This window comes from Lepisma saccharinum, chromosome 29, assembly GCF_977018435.1.
Source record: "Lepisma saccharinum chromosome 29, izLepSacc3.1, whole genome shotgun sequence".
NCBI lineage: Eukaryota > Metazoa > Arthropoda > Insecta > Zygentoma > Lepismatidae > Lepisma > Lepisma saccharinum.
This window is the reverse complement of record NC_139257.1, coordinates 34,502,931-34,526,770: the sequence shown is the minus strand read 5'-3', so window position 1 is coordinate 34,526,770 and position 23,840 is coordinate 34,502,931. Positions and strand designations below refer to the sequence as shown.

General features: G+C 36.8%; 2 protein-coding genes across 4 annotated transcripts in view; one reads left to right on the top strand and one right to left on the bottom strand.

Annotated features, from left to right (window-relative positions):
- Positions 1 to 1,277: 1,277 nt before the first annotated feature.
- LOC145981495 (uncharacterized protein C1orf50 homolog) lies at positions 1,278 to 14,690 on the bottom strand. 3 transcript variants are annotated; one of them, XM_083114763.1, is made up of 4 exons: positions 14,559 to 14,690; positions 5,419 to 5,531; positions 2,837 to 3,055; positions 1,278 to 1,667 (listed from the first exon to the last, which is right to left on the bottom strand). In XM_083114763.1, exons 1-4 carry the CDS (start codon positions 14,608 to 14,610, stop codon positions 1,485 to 1,487), a joined length of 567 nt encoding a protein of 188 aa, XP_082970889.1. In that variant the 5' UTR covers positions 14,611 to 14,690; the 3' UTR covers positions 1,278 to 1,484. The 3 variants fall into 3 exon arrangements, with proteins under 3 accessions (XP_082970889.1, XP_082970888.1, XP_082970890.1); XM_083114762.1 differs by lacking the exon at positions 14,559 to 14,690 and adding an exon at positions 5,862 to 6,238; XM_083114764.1 differs by lacking the exon at positions 14,559 to 14,690 and adding an exon at positions 5,622 to 5,780.
- LOC145981494 (GTP-binding protein 10 homolog) overlaps positions 6,546 to 23,840 on the top strand; it is a 33,975-nt gene continuing 16,680 nt past the window's right edge. Inside the window, exons 1-3 of the mRNA XM_083114761.1 lie at positions 6,546 to 6,684; positions 19,901 to 20,039; positions 22,032 to 22,196. Coding sequence (XP_082970887.1) covers positions 6,640 to 6,684; positions 19,901 to 20,039; positions 22,032 to 22,196 — 349 coding nt within the window. The 5' untranslated portion in view covers positions 6,546 to 6,639. The remainder of the gene's footprint in view (positions 6,685 to 19,900; positions 20,040 to 22,031; positions 22,197 to 23,840) is intronic.

The window sequence follows — 23,840 nt, the reverse complement described above, 5'->3', positions numbered from 1 at the left end:
TCAACTAAAAATTATCTTACGATTGTCCTAAAATTCCCTTTCCAACTTTTTAATGTCCTGTCCGATAAGATTTAAAATTCTAGGAGTTCAAACCTCGATAGTAGTCCATCTTTGTAGCACGTAACATTAACTATCCTCCACCCAGCCATCAATGCGGCACATCCATAAAAAACATACATGTATTGTGAGTACATAGGTTGTTTGGTAAGTATAGTAACAATTATGAGCGTCGGGAGGGGGATCGTACTAGTCCAGCATTGATTGAACGTTACAAAATAGCAGAACATTTATTTTAATTGCTATCAAGGTAGTTATTCGAACAGAGAAAACAGAGTTATTGAAAAATTGGTGTTACAATACATGCACCAGGCTATGTTTTTTTAAAGAATAAATGATTCTACAGTTTTCAAAATTCCAAAAAGTTTTATGTGACAGGTCAAACAAACATTTATACCTAAAATTTCCATCTAACTTTAAAGCTTTTTCCTGAAGGTGTCTAAAATTTAATAACAAAATATAATAACTGTGCATTTCAGTACACGCTGAAAAAAAAAACTTGTGCTGAATATTCACTCATCTTTTGAATTGAATAAGTATCCTCAAGGAATTAACAGCAGCAATAATAATAATAATAATGGAATAAAATTTTTATTCATATGAATTTTAATTATTATATAATAATAATTATTTCTATTATTCAAATTTCTGATGACGCTCATGCAATCGAGGACGAGTGAACCCCCCCTCCCCCTTGGAAATTTTTTCCTGCCTAAGGCCATAAGGTATGTGAAGAGTAACTGAGAATAGAAGTACCTGAGCAAGGAAGTAACAAAGGACTCGAGTGAACCAACCTCGGGAGTGAGCACTTAAGAATTAGAATCGTTTCCGTCAAGGCCATCTGATTACAATACCATAGGATCCCATTTGCTCAGAAATGCTGAAAAACTTAACCATACGCTGGATGTGCAATGTGTCCCCACTAATGTATTTGTAACAGCAGAGCAGAGGACAAAGCACCATGACAATAACTGACATGATTCATAGAATTGGCCTTAGTTTCATTTCACCTGTTTTTTGACGAGTACTGTCAGTTTCTAAAATGAACGCTATTGGTGGAAATTTCCAGTAACGTTTCTCTTTGTTCGCCAATCCATTTTTGAAATATATGTGATAGCTTTTTTTGTAAAAAGATCAGGGCATATTTCGTGAATGTGAAATAACAATGAAGAAATTTCAGCAATTATGGCACAATAATTTACCTACAGAAAAAATACAAAGAAATGGAACTTGAACTTTATTTATACATCCCAAACTTAATTGTAGAAATAAACATAAGTTTGGAAGTAATGACATTACTGTAAGTCAACATAAAAATGGAATTCCTTCCATGAATAAAATAATTATTTGTAATTACAATATGTATCACATTTTGGTCAAATCACAGAAAACAATTTTCCATCCACAATTTTCATTTGGTTTGCCACTTAAGAGTTCCCTCCATTGTGGCAGCCATATGTAATTGCAAATGTTTCGTTAGCCTTCAATATTTTATCTAGCATAGCTATCTCATTTGATCTATTTTCAAGTTGTGACTCTGGGCTCCACGACATGTCATGCTCGAGACGATACGCTCCAAGGTACTCATGGGGGCATGATCCACCCCACTCCTGCAACAAAGAAGAAATATTTTTACGAATTTATACAAAAACTTATAATAAAAAAATCAAACACTGGATTATATTTTTTGCACAATTCAAAGGTTTATATTTCATCACATTGCATTATTTGAAAGTTAAGTATACTAGAGCTAAATTCATTTTGATGTGCTCATACTACACAGGTGTTGAGAAGGAAACATCCCATGATAGTTTTACTTATCCATTTCTCCCCTGAAATTTGAGTTCCTGAAAACAGTTCAGTTTAATTTATTTCTTGAATTTCTCCTCATGGAGTAAACTGGCAACCAACCGTATTTTTTAAACATCTCAATAGATGGGGCTTCATAATGCAGAAAACCTGTGGTGGATATCTTTCAGTTTTCATGTTTATAGCCAACCAAAGTTGGTGTTGCATGTCTTGTGAAACACCCTGTAATCTTGCTTAGTGTTATTTTTCAGTTGATAAAAAACAACACTAAGATATGCCACACAGCAGGGCCAAAACTAAACTCCGTACCAGCTAACTGTAGACCAGGTGAATGAGAACAAGTCTGCGCAAGTAGTGACGCGAAATGGCTCCACCAATAAACAGTGAGAGAAACGGGATTGTGTAATGCATGACAGGAGTTATGCAGTTTCCTTGAGGAAATCTGTCAGTGTTGCAAACTTTTGAAAAGGATAATACCAAACGCACATGACAAATGGGCCGTATTTTTGTCTCCAGGTCCGTACGATTGGTTTAAGAATTTCTTAGGGAAATATTAGGGATAAAACTGCAAGAGCAAAGTTTGACAAGCCATGCATGTAGTGTATGGACTAAGGTCTGGACCATACGGTTGGCAACACTGCGCTTTCACCACTCGATTTACCTCCTCTGCCGATATGTGCGGCCCTGTTCTACAGTTAGCTGGGACAGAGTATAAGGGGGCAAGGTTTAGCATTAACAGGCCATAGTGCAGGGATAAAACTGCAAAAATCTTAATTGCTGCCACTGTGTACACACTTCTTCTTCTTAAGTCATTAGACTGATTGTGTTGAAGTGAAATTACTTAAGATTATGACTTCACCTATACATGTGATTTGGTACTACCTTACATCAATATTCTACTCAGTTGAACGTACAATACAAATGGTAGACAACGAACAATTTCACCTTTTTAACATTTTTTTGTACTAACCTCTCGAGATAACATTGAGAAATATCTCTGTCCAGTTGGCCTTCTGTACAAATAATATTTATTTCCAGGCACTTTGTGAAAATTGCAGGCTGCATGATGGAGATCTGAATCTTGTTTAGCATCTTCCAGCACTCTCCTTGCTTGCTCCTGGAGGAACCTCACTTGCTCTGCAATCACTCTCAACTGGCTGCATGCTGTTGCTTGGACAAAGCTGTCAGCCTACAAAAAAATGCATTGATTTAGTCTGGACATTTCATAGAAATTATGCTCTGAGGTTGTAATTTGCAAAAGATAAGGCACGGAAGAGAATCTGGTCCTAGATTGTAGATGACATGTCGCCCTAAACTGCCTTTATAGAAGCTAAACTAAATGATGCAACAGCACATTCAGGCAAGGATGTATTTAGAGAGAGCTACAGGGGGGCTGGACCCTCCCGAAAGACTTACCAAGTCCAAAATTAAATAAACAAAATACTTCTTTACCGTTGTATAATATAATGATGATTTATCTCCACCAAATTTGAAACAAAGGTAAGGAATATATTGTGATTATACAGCTTTGCGTTGACAATGATTGTAAACATTTATGTGTATCACTAATAATAATAATAATAATAATGGGCATGACTACTGTCACCAGTTTGTGGGAGCAGCAGATAGAGCAATTTTTTACCAGCACTTTTTAAACATTTTGTATCATTCACACTAACCATAATGCACAACATGGAAGAATAAAGATTAATATTATAGAGCAGTTAATCTAACATCCTCACCTATATACAATGGATTATTTTAGAGGGACACACGGAACCTAACTGCCTAAGCAGGCATGTAACCTGAGGGTGGGCTCTGAGGGCTGAAGCCCTCCGAAATCCTACAAACATCTAATCTTGTATAATAAGTTGTAATATACTGAGAAATTTATCTTCAGGGTTTCTGTCCTCCCCCCCCCCCCTCCACACACATATGGACCTGTGCATAAGCACAAACAGAATGAAATACTTTAAAAGAGGACATGCATGTTTTTATAAAAGGATCTTCACATAGTGAGAAATCAAGAGACCTATAGTAGAATTGCGAGGTTCACTGCTTGGTGAAGGTAGTCACTATAGAGCGACCACAAGAAAAAACCTTCGGCGGAAAGTCTTCGTGCACCTTTCCCTTCTTCCGTTCAACTTGGGAGACATAAGGAAGCATGCTCCACCACAGGGGGGTTTCATGACGTGCCTGCATCATGGGGAAACTTGTTTGGGGGGGACAAACACAAAAATGGGGGGGGGGTAGTTTAGTTGGTACTATTATAGTATGGGGGGTGATACCTATAAATCATATATTTCACACTTTTTTACATTGCTAACGTACTATTTTGGAATGCGGAACATTTCCTAAGGTGAAATAATGCATTTCTAAGATAATGTCTATCTCTTACATTTACAAGTACTTACTGTTACTTGTTATTTCGATTCTGTAACACATTATGGCGGTCGATAGCGTACTGGTACAGGGTGCGTTGTGTGAGTGTTTTGTCGATTTATGCAGTGTTGCAACCTCGTTCAGCGGAAAATACCTACTTTCGTGCCAGGATTTGAAATTATGCTAATACCTCACAAACCATTGACGTTAGCCTCACAAACCATTGACGTTAGCCCCACAAACCATGGACATTAGCCCCACAAACCATTCACGTTAACCCCAAAAACCGGTACTACTTTACTATACCGGAGACACCTATCAATGATTTATTTTGCAATTTTTTACATTGCTAACGTACTCTTCTGCATTGCGGAACATTTCTTTAGGTGAAATAATGAATTTATAACGAAAATAATGTCTATTTCTTACATTAACGAGTACTTACTGTTGTTCCTTATTTCCCACAAACCATCCACGGGTAGCCCCAAAAACCATTGACGTTAGCCCAAAAATTCACGATAGCCCCACAAACCATCATGGGGACGAGGTATGCCTACTAGGTTAGGTTAGGTTCCATTAGCACTCCTTTCGTTCAATTTAGCATATACGGACAACATCGTGGCGGCAGCAGCAATAGCGCATCGGAAATAGATTTTCGTAGAAAACCACATGCATTCGCATTAAAATGGATCAAAACTACATTCCCGAACATCAACAACGCTACAGAAAATGATTTGCGTAAGTACTTTCTCCTGTAAATTTGAAGAAATCCGTCTCTGGTATAGTAAAGTGTTACCAAAAAAAAAAAAAAAATATACTCGACACGTCATGTTCTAGTGAAAACACTGACTACGGGGAACATTGTGCTCTCGTGCAGAAAGCAAATGGCGGCAGCAGAAACAGTGCGTCGGACAGAGATTTTCGCAGAAAACAACATGTATTCGCATTAATATGGATCAAAACTACATTCACGAACTTCCACAACGCTACAGAAAATGATTTCCGCGTACTTTCTCCTGTAAATTTGAAGAAATCCGTCACCACTATACTATAATGTTACCAAAAATTGCATTCGTAGCATGAAGAAATCGCAATAAAACAAAAGGAACTTGGGCCCTAAAATGATATGGTACATAGATAAATACATGTAAAATATCATGAGCAACTTACCTGTTGAATTTCCTTTGCCAATTCAACAATGTCTGATGGATTGTATTTTGCAACGGCTACTGGATCATCGAGTTGAATGCCTTGTGGATTGGGGTTACATTCCACCAATTGCACTGAAATCACAAATTATATCTAAGTAACTTACAGGGTTTGTAGGAAAATGCTATTACACTAAACACAATAGAATGAAAAAAAAATCCTACACAAATTGTCCATCATGTTCATTCATTTTCTCCTTGCACCCTAATATTGAAATTGCTATTCCTGAAACATCTGAGTTGAATTGTATATGTGTATACGTCTCCCTTTTGTAGCAAATAGCTGTCTATTCATTAGGTCCATTCTTCTGTGATCAGCTACAATTATCCTTCCCCCCCCAAAAAAACAACCACAAATCACATACCGGTATGCAATTTGCCTTGCACGAAAAGAGGCAAACGTACCTTTTCCATTCCATGTGTCATTGGACTCCATTGCCGGTATACGACGTTTCATATCATCCGTTCATAACAATAATGATTCTTTCTGGCTGTTTTTTTCAGCTAATACAAACTCTCTTTTAACACGAGCGAAACCACACCACAAGCGACAAGAAAAACGGACGCACGAAGGTATTCACAGCATGTTTATTGTTTATCATTATCGTTACTGTTTCAGTTTCTTGTATGTAACATTGCCAAACTTCGATACTCTTTAAGGAAAATGAAAATTATCAATGATTCTGTTCACAATTACAGTATCCGTGTCTTATAATTGTTTTCTTCTCTTTACGGTAGAAAATTGCAAGTATGACTAGTTTTAATTTTATAACTCTTGGAGTCTCTGTGTGAAAGAACAGCAAATCCCAATTTGTGTTTGAAATGACGTCACGTAGTAGGTTGTTGAAGATAACATTCAGTGTAATTGAACAACAGAACTGATATTATGGATTTCTTACATTTTATAAATTATGTCACAATTATATCCTCTTTTGTTTCGAACGAAACATTATCGTTAATAAAAATTGTACACTAGAATGTCGTCTGCTATATCTAAACATAAACATATGAGTAAACAAAGTTTAAAGGTGTTTGTTATTACCATTGGTCGTGCCGGTTGTGCCAATTGGTGCCAATCTCTATACCTTGGGTTGTGCCGTACGTGCGTGATCTCTGTTAATGACATGTGTAATGAAATCTTCTGCTGTAATAAGAGATTATGCTTGTAATAGTTTGAAGAATAATGGTTTTCCTAAATAGTATATTGTGTCGAACAAATAAACTAAAGGTAATGTTGTCCATATTAATCTTTTGCAATATTCAGCGTTAATAATTAGACTTTTAATATCTAGAAAATGGGAGCCTTGTACTTAAGACGAAATAACGTATGCTTCACAAGTATAGCAGTATGGGTGTTAATTGTAAAGCACTGACAGCATATCCAGAGCGATAAATGGCCTATAGACGTACAGTTTTCTACGAAGTTTTGAGACTGTTTATAATAAAAAGTATGAGATTCCTTACAAGTCAAGGTTTGACTTGAGATGACCGGACCCCTCTCCGATTTTCTTCATATTTGACATACTCACTAATTGAGGTCTCCTAATCACGAATCTGAAGTTAAAATTTGTCGGAAACGTCTAGAAATTGCAAAATAAGCGAATCAATTTTCGCGACCGCTCTCCGATTATTATAGTACTGCTCATACTTACTGAACCATTGGTTAGGTTAGTTTCGGTTAGGTTAGGCAAACATAGTTAAAACTTGGATTAAAATTTCAGTAACCACCAAACGTCTCTAATTCCCTTATTTTCGTATTTTTCACATTGATAAAGTGTTCCCCTGTGCATAGCACCACGCCATGAAGGCGTATAGGGGGTGTGAGGGTAACGCCCCACACTTTCTTGATCCGGTCGTGAGTGGGGGTGATGTGATCAGCATCACGCCCCTGACCGCCTTTACCCCCCCCCCCCCCCAGGGTTTCCCCCAGGTACCCATGTTATTTGACGCTGGGTAGGCGCCGGGGCCGCTTTCACCGTTAGAAAAGTTCCCGGATTTGAACCGGCCGGGGATCGAACCCGGGACCTTGAGCATGGTAGTCAGACGCGTTACCGACTGAGCCACTGCGGCCACTTGAGGTCACATTTTTCACATTGATACTTACGTATTCTGCATTCCTAAGGGTTCTTCAAGTACGCGTTTCGTTTTTTTTACGCAAATAATCTCAATTTTCGAAATATCGAGTATTTTTATTGGTACCAGTTGTATAAGCCGGAGACACATTAAACTCGTTTATTTTCAAATAAAAATCATTTTTACTTACCTCATATGCATACCGGAACATTTTTCAAGCTGGGGATAACTTTTTTTCCATGAAAAAAGCGTTATTTTTAACATTATAATCATTTATTGGTCGTTGCTAATTCGGCGGGCAAATCTTGACTCACGTTGTCTATCGTCAGCTGATGTGCAGTGTTTCCATTGACAAACCATTGACGGATAGCCCCACAAATCATTCATAAATAGCCCCACGAACCATTCATAAATAGCCTTAGAGATACTGGGCGAAAGGGGGGTTATAACCCCCATCAACCTCACATTGAGCACGCCACTGATCCTGTGCACGTCATGTTGTCGCAAGTTTGTAATCAAAAATGATGAACAGTAACTCACGTTCATTTACGTTCTAGAACTGTTACACAGTTACAAAACTGCGTATTTGGAAACACTCACTGGTTGTTACCTCATGAAACGCTCGCAAATATTTGGTTCACATAGTAGACGGACATCACGGGAACAGCTTTCGTGCATCGGAATGACATTAATGTCGAAAATTACATGATTTACTGGCAAAAAAATTTCAACGAGGTGAAAACAAACTTCCAAGGCCTTCCTAAAGTATAAATAAACCCATTTCGGTAAGTACTTTCTCCTGTAAAATTGAAGAAATACGTTTTGGGGATACAAAAATTTTAGCAAATTTGGTGCCGTGGTAGTATCAGGATCTAAAAATTGCAAATAATTGCGAACCATTGACGTTAGCCCCACGAACCATTGGCACCTGGTTAGGTTAGGCAAACATAGTTGAAATTTGGCATCGTGGTAGTATCAGGAATATATATATTTGGTTGTGAAACAAAAAAATTCGCGAAAGTCGACAGTTTCCATTCCAAAAACTAACGCCTTATTTTAGGTTATTTTGCAATTTCTAGACGTTTCCGACAAATTTTAACTTCAGATTCGTGATTAGGAGGCCTCAATTAGTGAGTATGCCAAATATGAAGAAAATCGGGGAGGGGTCCGGTCATCTCAAGTCGTTCTGCACATTGCGCCACAATGCCAGGGGTCCCGGGTTCGAATCCTGGCCTGGAAATGGATATTTGTGAGTGTCCATTCATCCTTATCATCACTCATCCCCATCTTCGCAAATTAGCCAGAAGTGGCACAAAGAGCGAAGTAAAATAAAGCAAGTCAATCAATCAATGATTGGCCGAAAGAATCAGATAATCAATATTTTGGTTGCCTTTTTATTCTATACTGCCTTTTAGGTTCCTATTCTTCATCATTTGTGGTGCCTATTGTAGATGTTGTCTATTTTTTTGTTGCTTTCACATAATCAACAATTTTGTTTATATTTCTCTGGACAACTACCAGGTGATTATAATTAAAGTGACTTTGTTCAGAGTGGTACAGCATGGGCTGTAACGAGAGTAGCAGTCTGAAACTTTGTAGATATGCTAATGAAGCCACGCGCTCGCGAATTATGCAAAAACAAAAAAAATAGTTCCAATTCTTGCCACCAGGCTTAAAAAAATGGCACTGTAAACAGTCAAAATGTGGTATAGTTACAGGAAAAAGGCAGGAAAGATCAAACACATGAGAACAATGGTTCTGGCATGTTTATTAGGAACTATGGTTACAAGAACTGTTCAGTATGGCCTCCCAATTCAGCAACATGCTGTATTCGTAACACAGCATGGTCGACGGTTGCTCGCAGCATTTCTGGTGAAATCTGAGCAGCATGTCGTTGTATGCTAGCCTTCAGATCAGGCAGAGACTGGACATGTCCCTCATAGACACAATTTTTTAAATATCCCCACAGCCGGATCTGGAAGGCCATGCATCTGGAAACTGACTAGAGATGATGCGGTTATTAATGAAGGTTTATCGCAGCAAATCTTTCACGTGGCGAGCGATATGTGGTGTTGCCCCATTTTGCATGAAAATGGTGGTGTGTTCACAGTTCCGTTCTTGCAAAGCTGGAATCGCGTGTTGCACAAGGAGGTCCCTATAACGTGCAGATGTCACTGTACACCTCTAACAGGCCCTCGAGGTGTCATCTCCTCAAAGAAAAACGGACCAAGAATGAAGGAGCTAGTGAACCCACACCAAGCAGTCACGTAAACTGAGTGCAATGGTTGTTCCTGCATGTGACAGTTCTGAGTATTCACTGCACCGTCCAGAATAAAATGCACCTCGTCAGTCCACAGAATATTTCCCGGCCACATGTCATCCACTTCCATGCATGCCAAAAACCGATGCGCAAACTCACGGCGTTGTGGAATATCTTAGGGTTTCAATTGATGCACAGTTTGAATCTTGTAGGGATACCAGTGTAAAATGCACCGCAAAACCTTGCGAACTGTTGACCAGGGGAGTGACAATTCACGTGCCACAGCTCTAGCACTGGTTGCAGAAGTTGAGGCATGTGTTTCACGGTAAGCTACAGCTACAGCAACTTCGTCCACAACCTCCACGGGTATGGGCCGCCTTCCTCTCCCTGGTGCAACACCCAATTCACCTGTTTCCTCGAATTTCTTCATCATCTTCAGCCCATTAATTGACATGGGCCCTCTTCTCAGCCCTTTCTGTTGGCGATATTTCCACAGTGCAGCGTTGCTATTGCTCCCATTCTGGCAAAACAACTTCACTAGCAGTGCACGGTATTTCTTCGCAATAGCCATTGCTTTTTACACGGAAAAATTCAAACTTTTAATGTTTGGCGAACATTCACATCACTAAAGGGGAAAAAGCAACAAGCGTCACCAATAACAACCAGGGAGCTCACACAATGGTTAGGCAATGTCACCGACTTTGACGTCAGAGTTACGGAAAATTACACGTTTTGACTGCTTGCAGCACCATTTTTTACCCTGGTGGCGAGAATTGGAACTTTTTTTTTTTCTTCATTAGCATATCTACGAAGTTTCAGACTGCTACTCTCATTACAGCCCGTGCTGTACCACTCTGAACACCGTCACTTTAATTATAACCACCTGGTATTTGTATTAAGCTTACTTGTATTGTAGGCCTAGTTATCTGGCGTTGTCTTTCTACTACCTGTTTAACCCTTAAAGAACTGGCAGTGACACCGGTGTCAGAAGTAGCTTTTTCTCGTAGTATGTTACTTTTCTGACATACTGTAACTTGGATAATGATCGGAGATACATGTTTTGAGTTCTGCATGAGTCTAGAGATATGTAATTAACAATTAGGTAAAGTTTAATTTCATTGTTACTATTGGGGGAGGGGGCGATGTCTGAAAATTGTGATTTGTTTTTATTGGTTTCTTTCTCAATTTTGGTGTATCAAAACACACTTTTGGCAATAGAAGTATGACATTCCTGGTGTCCCTATCCTCAATCACAGAAACAAAACTCATGTTACTTCCTATCGCCAGATTTCCTTACTTCCTGCACTTGCACTGCTAGATGAAAATATCATTTCTAATTGTATCCTTGCACATGTTTCTCAGTTCCTCCCTCCCACTCAACACAGTTTTCTCCTCATGCTTCCTGTGACACAAACCTTGCTTGCTTACCAAAGCGGTCAATTGCCTGAATGCCAAGCAAGACATGGATGTCGTATACTTAGACTTTTCAAAAGCCTTTGACTATATATCACACACAACTCAACCACAAACTATCAAATAGATTAAAATTCACGAACCTCTTCTCAAACTACTTTCATCTTACTTGCACAATAGAAAGCAAGGTTATCATATCTGGTTGCTCTTCGTCGTGGCTTCCTGTAGTTTCTGGTGTGTCCCAAGGAAGTTCTCTGGGGCTCCTGTGTTTCTCTCTCTTCATGAATGACATTCACGAATATATTTCTTCCGAATGTTCAGTATTATTGTATGCTGATGACTACAAATTATTTCGAAACATTACCTCACTTCAGGACACATGCTATATCCAAGACAATCTCAAACACATTGAACGCTGGTGTCAGGACTGGAATCTCAAATTAAATCCGGAAAAATCTGTTGTCATGAGGTTTACCCTAAAATCCAATAGCACAGTTCCTTCCTACAAGTTATGCAACCAGGTTATTCCGTTCGTACGACAGCACAAGGATCTTGGTGTCATTTTTAATAGCAAACTGACTTTCAACCATCACATAGACTACATAACTTCGAAAGTGATGAAAACACTTGGACTAATCTACAGATTTACAGACATAACACGTTTCTGCCCTCAAAACCTACTTTACAATGTGTGTTGTTCCTATTCTTGAATATGGCTCCTGTATTTGGTCAATGGCATGTGAAAGCAGTTTAAAGAAAACAAACAAAGTAGTAAGTTTCTTCATCAGAATAGTCAAACACAGATGCCCAACCCTTGCAAGCTTCTCCAAACAAGAAATTCTATCCACTCTACAAATTCATGACCTTTCTCTTCGCCGTCAACTCTCAGATTTAACACTACTCTTCAGAATCATTAATGGACAACTTTTCACCAGCGAACTCTTGCCACTTCTTAATATCAGAATCCCACGTTCCAACAGCAAATGGAACAACATCTTTTACATTAAATCTTCAAGGCTATCTTTAAAACAAAGATCACTTCTCTACAGGCTACAAACCATTTACAACTCATTAAAAGGCTTCGGGCTTCCATTTATCAAAACAGACTTACAGAACGGCGTGCATAAAGCAGCTGAAGAGTAAATAATATTCTTTTTGCCCTAGTTGTTATCATTCTTGTTATATATGTACAGTGCTCGAAAAATCTTCTTCGGAGCTAGGCGCCAGCTCTGAAAATCAGGCACCAGGAAATCACCTACGAGCAATTGTGCATAAGCAGCATCACCGAATTCAAAACATGGCTGAATCATGTGAGCATATTACGAAGTGCTTGCAAAGACAAATCGGGAAGATGGATGTGGGAGGCAAAGAGTAACAAATTGTTACTGATTCCATGGAATGTTCATAACATATATAAAGAAAAATCATTTACACTGTACTGCAAATTGAACTTAGAACAAAAGAATCTTCAAAATTTCGTACATGCAAATTTAAAAAATGGCAATATTACACCAAAACATCACAGTCGCCAGGCTGAAATTTTCAGTCTCCATGGTGACTGGGATTTTTCGAGCCCTGTATATGTATATGTTTCCATCTTATTATTTTGTTTATTTCTTTTCCGGTTGATATCCTGATGTAAAATGAATTTTTCTGTATTCAGGACTTTTCAAATTAATAAATAAATAAATAAATAAATAAATAAATAAAATAAAAGCATGGGTAGGGGTGGTGGGAGGAGGAAGGGGGACGCGGAGGGATAGAAAGCAAGAGCTTCCAGCTGCCAACAAAAGGTTGCAAAACAGCCGACTGCTCTTTTTCTTATCAGGATTATAGCCCAAAGTATACTGAACAAAACGAGGTATCATTTGTACTGTAACTTCCTTAGTTCTGGAAATATAAAATTTCATTTAGAAGCATGCGGAATTTTAAATTTCCCGATGAAAACACGCTCGGGGTTAGTGCATTGAATTTTTAGTTTTTCCCTGTTTTCTTCTTCTCCTAACTGATTACGGAAAGTTGTTTTTTTCCCCTTCAGTATTATAGCCAAAAGTATACTGAATAAAAACAATTGAAATTGAAACAAAACGAGGTTTCATTTGTACCTCTAATGTTCTTAGTTCCGGAATATAAAATTTCATATAGAAGCATGCAGAATTTCAAATGTCTCGCTGAAAACATGTTCGGTGTTTATTACAAATACCGGGAAAATGAGCCTCAGCGTCTAAGGGTTAAATCATGAGAATGAGAATCTTTAATTGAATGTATAATCACAAATAATGCTTTATTCTTCATTCCAAACAAGGTTCGAAGTTTGCTTCACAGCACAAATCAATATCAGTAATGTCAAACTTGAAAAAAATATGTAATCTCTCAAGAGAGCAATGCAAAATTGAAATATTATTTTAATAGATTCAGAGTATATTTATTATGTTCCTCTGTTGTGTGATTGTAAGAAGAACAGATTATTTTTTTGCATATTCTAGTTCTGTGATTTCACTTTTTACTATTGAATGAACTTTGATATCTAAATATTACACAAAACAGTGCCTAAAAATCAAATGCTAGTTAATCAGTCAGTTGCCAATGAATTTGTTAATCTGATATTTTGTTACTAGTTTTTATGAACATAACTCAAATACCTTGGATTTATACAGTAAATATTCAGGATAATTTTTGGGGAGGGATGAGAGAAATTTCTGCCTTTCTTTCTACATCCCCCCGTTTTTGTCACTTCCGGGAGGGAAACCATACATAATTTATATAATATCTAAAAGCTTCGAGAGTAGTTCCTGAAACCCCCCCCCCCCAATAGAAAATTTTCAAATACCACACTGTAAATACCTAAATGCTTATACCTCTATATTAATTAAGGAGGTGAATTAACTTTTCAGGTTAAAACAATATTATAACCAGGGCTAGACAAAGGAAAACACAATTCTCAGAAGCCATTTTTTTTTCTCTCCCAACTATGGGCTATGAAAGCCATGAATATAATTAAGATAAAGCTATACATTTTGGAATGTGATCTTAAAAAATATTAATTTATTAATTAAGTCAAGAATGTTTTAAGAGCAATTAATTCTACCACAGCAGTTGCGTTGCTAGGACTCAACTGGTAATAGCATGAGTAACTATGCAATACAATGGCTGACTCTACCTTATTACTGCAGATTTTAAAATTCAATTAGTACCAGTGCAAAAATGTATAATGTCATGTTTATTATTTTGATTTAATTATACAAGACACACAGGCATTAAAAACACACTGTACTCGTTATTTTTTAAAAAAACGGGGGTAAAAATGTCATATGCGGGAAATGGATTTCTTCAAATTTACAGGAAAAAGTACTTACGGAATTGAGCTTCTGTGTAATTTCGGAAGGTCGTGGAAGTGTTTTCTCGCATTTTTCAATGTATTTGGCCGCTAAATCATGTATTTTTCTATAATAATGTCCGTCCGATGCACAAAAGCTGTTGCTTGCATTTCCATCCATGTACTTGAACCGGATGTTGCGAGCATCTGATGACGTAATCTGCTGTAAGTGTTTCCAAACATGCAGTTTTTTCACTATATTGCCCAACCTAAAGCAACCTAACCTAATCTTACCGTGATGGTGCATGGGGCTATCGTGAATGGTTTTTGGGGCTATTCGTGGATGGTTATACGTTCCAGAATGGTTTTTGGGGCTATGTGTGAATGGTTTTTTGGGGCTATGTGGGAATGGTTTTTGGGGCTATTCGTGGATGGTCATACTATCCCGAATGGTTTTTGGGGCTATGCGGGAATGGTTTTTGGGGCTATGCGGGAATTTTTATGTTAAAAAGGTTGAAACACTGCTTTGCCGTTTGAAACAAAACTCTAGTCAAGATTTACCCGCCATTTTACATGTTCAGGAAGCAAGAAAAGAACAAACAATAATTACTCGATATGTCTACAATAGATACTAATTTCGTTAAAAAAAAAAAGCCAAATCCTTTGTTAAACAATCTTTTGCAATGCAGAATAGGTAAGTACGAATGTAAAAAAGTAGAGAATGAACGAGTTAGAGCAATTTCCGCATATGACAGTTTTACCAAAAAGGGTAATGGAAATTTCCAAAAGCGAACTTGAAATATTAAAAAAAAAAAGTATGTCAAAGTCACAATGTTGTCTTGTTGGTAGTCCTAATTTCTGAATCAACTTTGATCTTTTTTCAGGGATAGGAGATGTACAGCTGGAAAGAAAGCAGTAAGCAAATTGACCATCGCTGCTTACGTTCTTTTTCTTCTTCATTCTGTGTGTTTTTAAGGGAATGGAATTGTTCTTGTGCTAGATGACGGGTTGTCCTCTGCCCCACGTTGTGGAAAATATGATGATGACAATTTGCTTACTATTTTTTTGGCTTTCCCTGCACAAGATATGCAAAAGGTGAAGGCATGGCCATTTTAGAGTGCGGCCAAGCTAACAACTGGCGCAGGGACTTCCCGTATGGCTTTCAGGTGCTGTTGCTGCCTTTGCCTACGAAGAAACTTGTGGTCTAGCAGCCAATTAGGCATACTGCTGCCCCCCTCCCATTTGGGCAACAAATGGCATCCTTAGATTCCCTCCTCCCCAAAGCAGCCAGCAGGCAAACAGGATTTTGTCAAAATAACCATTTTGTTGTGTAAATGGGGGCCAGGGGCCATGGCTGAGGTATAGTGACATGATTAGGGGATTATATTTTTAACCAATTCATGACATACCATTTCCCCATGTCTTCCATCCCTGAAGAAGGATGAAGCTCGATCTGAAAATTATGACTACCAGCAACACAAGGGTAGAATGTATCACAGGGTTCCTACGCATCCTGGTAAACCTGGAATTTTGAAATATTCCTTCCAGGCATGGAAATGTTATGAAATTTCACACTTTTCCAAGCTGTACCTGGAATTTTGGAGATTGTCCTGGAAATTCCTTTGCCCCATTTTATTTGCATGAATTACAATAAGTTTTCATTTAAAACAGGCCAGTGTCATGGCAGTGGTTTATTTACCTATGTCACGTTGCTGTCTACTGTAGTCATAGTTTTGTGATAAGTTGTATTTTTATGATTGAAGTATAATGCCCCGTGCTTTTGTATTATTTTGTATCGCTCAGAGGTAGAAAATATGATGATAATAATAATGGTTAAAAAAAAAGGGTTTGCTATCCTAAATATTCCAAGTTCTCCAAGGATATTATTCTTGTTTATTTGTAATACAAGATGGTAATTTTTTATAAACTTATATAGCTATACTTGTGTTTATTTTTTCTACCTTTGTATTTTTTCTGTATTATTGTAAAAATTAAATAACCTTCATTATACTAAGAAATGAAAGGTGTGGAAAGGAGCAGGTGTAGGGTAGTTGGGAGCCTAACTAACTAACTAACTCTCTAGCCTTCTTAAACCCGAAGGTTCATGGCTGCAGCAACACAGGCCTTCCATCTGTCCCTATCTTGAGCAAGATCTATATACTCTTTTCCATCCCTACCGATTTCCCTTAGGTCCATCTCGACGTTGTCCCTCCATCTTCGTCTTGGCCTTCCTACTGGTCTCATACCATCAGGTTTCCCAACAAGAATCCTGTAAACTCCTCTTTCCTCTCCCATTCGTGCCACATGGCCTGCCCATCTAAGTCTTCTTGATTTAATTATTCTAATAATGTCTGGACATGAATACAAATTATGTAGTTCTAAATTATGTAACCTTCTCCACTCACCTGTCTCCTCATCCCTTTTAGATCCAAAGATTTTCCTAAGGATCCTATTTTCAAATACTCTCAATTTATGTTCCTCTTTCAATGTAAGGGACCAAGTTTCACACCCATATAATACTACAGGCAAAATTACGGTTTTGTATATTTTAACTTTTAGTTTCTTAGATATTAAACGAGAAGACAAAAGTTTATGAAGAGAGAAGTAACATGCATTTCCTGAATTAAGCCTACTTTTTATTTCCTCTTTAATATAATTTTCATTTGTTAATATTACTCCTAAGTATTTGAATTTGGAAACTGGTTCAAACGAGTTGTTATCAATAATTAGATTTTGATTATTACCTAACACTTGGTTTCGGCCTGTAAGCATATATTTAGTTTTCTCTTTGTTAACTTCCAAACCTATCTCTTTAGCAGTTTTGAAAAATATTTTAGCATTATTCTTAATTGTATTCACATCATCCCCCAGTAAGTCTACATCATCTGCATATGCTAACAACTGAGTCACACCATTTAATTTTAGTCCTCCTTTAGTTTCTTTTACCTTCCTAACAGCATATTCTAAGGCAAAATTAAAGAGCAATGGAGATAATGCATTTCCTTGTTTTAACCCATCATGAATTGTAAATTTGTCAGACATATTAATACCCACACGAATTTTAATTTCTGTTTCACTGGTGCATATTTTTATCATACTAACAAGCTTCTTAGGTATTCCAAACTCTACTAATATATTATATAATTTATCTCTTTTGACCGAATCATATGCTTTTTTGAAATCAATGAATAGCTGATGGACATTTTGATTATATTCCCACTTCTTTTCAAGTGTCTGTCTGATGTGAAAAATTTGATCTGTAGTTGATCTGTTGCGTTTAAATCCACATTGATAATCATCTATAATTTCATTAGCATATGGGGTTAGTCTTGTTAAAAGAATGTTAGATAATATTTTATATGTTGTTGAGAGTAGAGAAATTCCACGGTAATTATTGCAGTTCATTTTATCGCCTTTTTTAAACACAGGAACAATTATGGATTCTTTCCACTGTTGAGGGATTTCTTCTTTATTCCATATTAAACAAATTAATTTATGAATTTGACATATTAATGAATTTCCACCATATTTAATTAACTCAGCTGGTATTAAATCAATGCCAGGTGCTTTGTTATTCTTTAGCCTTTTAATAGCATCTTTAACTTCAGTCAAGTTAGGTTCTGGAACTAAAGGTTCTGCTGTGTGTACTTCATTCATTCATTCACTTCTGATTTATCTCCTACATGGACATTTAAAAGGTCATTAAAGTAGTTCTTCCATCTATTTAGAATATCGTTTGGGTCAGCTAGAAAATCACCGTCTTTATCTTTTATCAAGTTTACTTTAGGTTGCCACCCCTTTCTAAACTCATTTACACCTTTATATAAATCTCTGATATTTTTATTTTTGCTGTTTGTTTCAATTTCGTTAATTTTGCTTTTCAAGTAATCTCTTTTTTTACTTCTAAACGTGCGGTTAACTTCTCGCTTTATTCTTTTATAATTGCTTAGATTTGTATCATCAGAGTTATTTAACCACCTAAGTCTAGCCTGATTTCTTATTTCTATTAGATTATGACATTCATTATCAAACCATGGCTTACTTTTTCTCGGTTTATGGTATCCTATACTTTCTTTAGCTGCTGATTCTATTGCATTACGTATGTGCTCCCAATTCTTATTTACGTCTGTTTCATTTATATTTTCATCATCATTTAAATCCTGCAAAACATCAAATCTATTTGACAGTTTAATTTGGTAAGCTTTCTTAATTCTTTCATCAGTAAACTTTCCTGTATCAAATTTTAGAACTTTTAGATTTTGTTGCTTATGATTTATCCCTGAGAGTCTTTCTCTTAATTTAGCAATTACTAAATAATGGTCCTGGCACAGTCAGCACCTCTATGTGTACGAACGTCAATTATACTAGTATGCCTTCTCTTATCAATGAGAATATGATCTATCTGATTATGAGTTTTACCATCTGGAGAAGACCAGGTATATTTATGGATATCTTTATGTTTAAAAGTGGTACTTTTCACAATTAAATTCTTTGAGGTTGCAAAAGTAATCAATCTTATACCATTATCATTACTTAATTCATGAAGACTTTCTTTACCAATCGTGGGTTTAAATGTCTCTCTGTGCCAATCTGTGCATTACAGTCACCTAACAGAATTTTCATATCATACTGAGAAAATTTATCAAAGACCTGTTCTAACTCTGTATAAAAATCATCTTTAGTATTATCATCTTTATCTTCGTTGGTGCATGTATGTTTATTAAAATAATTTTACACCACCTACCCTGTAAAACTGCATATGATATCCTATCATTAATAAATTCTACTGTTTTAAGAGCCGAGATAATTCTATTATTTATGAAAAAGCCTGTTCCAAAATTATAGTTGGGAGCCTGCATTAAAAAAATTAGAACTTTTTTTTTTAATAAAAGAAAATATGTAATGATGTGTATTTTGCCATGCTTACTTTCTACACTTGTTCTGGAGCAATTGTAGAAAATCCTTGAAAAGTCCTGGAAATGTCCTGGAAAAAATTGCATGATTTTGTGTAGGAACCCTGTCAAGCAAATTGTCCATCACCATGTTTATACTCTTTATTTTACACAAAGAGAGCTCCAGGAATTAAAACAAATGAGATACAAGCTGCTGACAACCTCTACACCAGCATCCAGTTCTTAAAAAAAACATGTAGGATGCAAGAAAGAAAGTAGTAAAAGTAGTCGTGGACAATTTGCCAAGCAATTCTTATGCATCTCACTGTACATGTAGTGAGTGGTACATGAAATATATATATATTTTTTATTTTAGATATTATAAGTTCATTTGTAACTCTTGAGTATGATAACATTTCTAACATCACAATGTTGAGAAAGTGAAAACCAAAAATGTAATTATATTTCTTCATTTCGATATGCTTACTAGGTTCCTAGAAAATATCTTCGTGAAGGCTTTTTAGACTCTGTCAGGCTCCATGTTCAAGGAGGTGCAGGTGGTAATGGGCTGCCGAAATATGGAGGGGTTGGAGGAAAAGGAGGTGATGTCTTTGTCATCGCACAAGAAGGTTGGTTAATAGTTTTTATTCTTTTTATTCATTCAAGTAGATTAGAACTTCTTTTTTTTAGCAAATATAGATTGAGTATGTGCGGCTAGCGATACCCATTTGTTTATTTCTTTTTTTTAATAAGTGATATCATTTGAAGAAATGACAAAATGACTTTGGAAGTGCTTTTGTCTCAACTATCTGTAGCATGCAACCTTACTTATTTTGGGGCTTTCCAGCATTATGTGTGTGACATTTACACATAAAATGTAAGTTTCTAGACTTTGCGAGCCTCCCCGATGGCGCAGTGGTAGCGTCGTCGCCTTCTAATCAAGGGGTCCCAGGTTTGATACCCGGTGGAGGCATATAGTGGTTCGGATTCCACTTTAAACTGTAGGTCCAGTCCTGATTAGCCTTACTGTGCACAAAGTGGACTTAAAACACCAACTGAACTCTAGACTTGGAAAATTGGAAAATAGCAAAACTTGAGTGTGATGACATAGCCAGGAGCCATTGTGGTCTAGTTTTTAGGGCATCTTGACTGCCACATGGGTGACCCAGCTTTTAAACTGTAGCAAAGTTGGACTTCAATTTCCTATGAATCATGTAGGCTACAGGTGATAGTATTTTTTGTTGATTAAATATGCAAGTTATGTGCATTCACAAACATTTAAACCATAAGGCAATTAGAAAACAATAATAACTTCCAGATTGATTCATTTTGTTATTTATATGGAACAGGACCATCCTTTGTGGAATGCGCCGTTTGTAGATTTGGACATTAATGCAATGAAGTGTATGATTCTACATCAGTATCCTAAAAGCTCTAGGGTTGAATCGCCACCAGAGTAATTAGAAGGAGTTTATATGATGATGATGAGAATTGATGATTATTTTAAACATTTTAGTGAAAAAATAGAATGAGGAGGTGCACACCTCTGCGACCGAGTCATAAGCACAGCACACTACAATGCCTGGTGTCCCGAGTTCAAATCCAGGTTTGGGCATGGCGTCAATTTCATCACTCATCCTCATCTTTGTGATAAGTCAAAGGTGGCCGAAAGTCGAAGTAAAACATGCCAAATCAAAAACAACAACAAAATGAGGAAGTAATGGATGCATTGCTGATAAATGGTCACACAACCACAATTTCATCACAAATAACATGAAACATTAAGTTTCAGACTTTCAGATCAATATGAAAAGCACTACTTGGAAACAATCTTCAGTAAAAAAATATAACCTTTGATATTGAAGTGACACAACAAATTGCACATGTTATGCTTGCCGCTTGCCTGCTACTCACATTGACACATTTTCATGTTAGTGTACATTATGTTAGCTTGTTCTGAAAGCTTCTAAGAGACATTTACACCGATTTTTTAACATTTTAAAAGTTCCATCCTTTGGTATTTTTTTTTATTATTATTTGCCAGGGATGCAATGTTGGAATGTTTAGAAAGCCATTAATTACAAATCAGTCTTAATTTTCGTACTAGTCATTCTGCACATTCTTACCTACATCAACAAGTAAATTAAAGTACTTCTTAAAAATCACACAAAACAAATAGAACAGCACAATAAAAGTTTCTTTAAAAGTCTGTCCAAGCTTTTGACTTCATTCCGGAGTCATCAGGGCTGGTCAGTAGACATTGAGGAAGAAGTGGTCAGGTCCCAGACCTAATGATGACTCCAGAATGGATTGAGAAACTTGGACAGAATTTTTTATCGTGATGTTTTGTTTTGTGTGGTTTTTAACAAGGATGTTCCCAACACGTGATGTAAGAAATTTTTTAATGTGATAAAGTATTTTCAAAGTGCCTCAGTTGATGAATGTATGATGAAGAAAGCTGTGTGTAATATGATTGTATATTTAGGATTGTGTCTCATTGTCACATAATTCTTCAGTTTTCATTTCTCAATTAAAATTTTGAACAGAAATCATTTTTATAGCTATTTTAGGAGGACAATAACTATATTTTGTGACTATTTGTGTAATTTCTATTCTCTTAGGAGAAGACCTGAAGTCAGTTCTCAGACAGTTTCCAAATAAAAGAGTTGCAGCAGGTACTGGTAAGAATAGCAGATCTTACCAATTGCTAGGAGAAAGAGGTGCTGATGTAAGCGTAGTCGTTCCAGTTGGTGTTTCTGTGTATGGGGAACATGGCCAAAAACTAGGTACAAACCACAGGTATTTCTGTAATTTTTTTGGAGTTAGATTATGAAGTAAAAGATGTGGATTTCTCTGCAGTCGAAGAGATCTTATTTAAAACATTTTGCTGTGTTTAATTTCAAATCCAAAACTTTCCGCAATCAATTTTACATTTACGTTTTCAGTAGTGCTCACAAAGAGAGAAAAGGGTCTAATTCCTGTGTAGTTACCAATCATTTTATAGTGAAATTGAACAGTCACTTTCCTCTAGCTACACATAAAATTTGTTTGCTGTTTGTATTATCGCATATTGGAATACTGACTTGTCCAAATTCTACACACTTTCTTTGACATTCACCTCACTGGTCCTCTCCATAGCTTGGCTTGTGGAGTAACAAATGACCAGGCCCTGACTTGTCACTGGTGTCGGATTTATACTTTTTCTTATGTGGTATGAAAAGCTTATACAGGCTGTCTACCACTCAAGAATATCAAGACAAAGTCAAGAAATCAACAGGTAGGTCAAGAATGTCAAGAAATGATGTTTGTGGTCAAGATTTTTGCTATTTTTCACAGCGTAGTGAATTTACATTGTTATATACCTGTACTGGGATTTGAAAAAATTGAGTATTTGGAAATCTAAAATTGTATTGAGATGTGATTAAGATTTGTTCATTTTGTGTCTTAAGATTACATTCTTGTATGTGTAAAGTTTTGTAAAAATACGAGGGTTAAGTCATAAGTCATGGCAACTATTTTTTTCTCGCAAACAGGGGACAACACGAAAAATCTAAGATGTACGTTTGAAAGTGTATGGAATGTACCTTCGAATGAAGCCACCAGATGAAGTCTGGATGCAGGAGACTGTTGTAGGGAAGAGGCAGAACACAGGACATTGGACAACAGTGTTTTATTATGAGGCAGATCGGCAGTTGACACTCTGTCCCGTTTGAAGGCCTCCACCCACCTCTCCACTGTTCGATAGGGCATGGCATGCACACCCAGAGCTTCCCGTAGCTCTGTATGGCATTCTCGTGCATTTCTGCCGCAGAGAACTGCTATTTAACATACAAACATTCTGCTAATTTAACGTACGAACGTTGCTCACTGCTTCATGACCTCCATTTTCGAACACTGTCACTCCTCGACTGAACTTGGGTGCATGCTTACTACCGCACCATTGTTCACATACACCATCTAGTGGCTTCTTTCGAAAGTACATTCCATACACTTTCAAACGTATATCTTAGATTTTTCGTATTATCCCCTGTTCGCGAGAAAAAAAAAATAGTTGCCATGAATTATGACTTAACCCACATATTAAATAAACTAATGTGGCCATTTCTCGTCTAGGATGAAGTTTGAAACATTAATTTTTACATGCATTAATAATTAAAGCAAGTCTAAATCTCTCGTTAAAGTACAGCTTCAGTTTTCATCTTATCCGACCTTGTGGTAGGGGTTTTTTATTGAATAAAAAAATATATTTTTCTTAATTACCAACTTTACGTAAGCAGGGGCCAATTAAATAAATGGTAAGAAAAAAGGGAAAGAAAGGTCAAGAATTTTGAATTTATATTTTGTTAGACACCCTGTTATAGAATGATATGGCAATAAGTTCACTTTATTTCTTATTTTACACAATTACATTAAAACTTATTCAATGACAA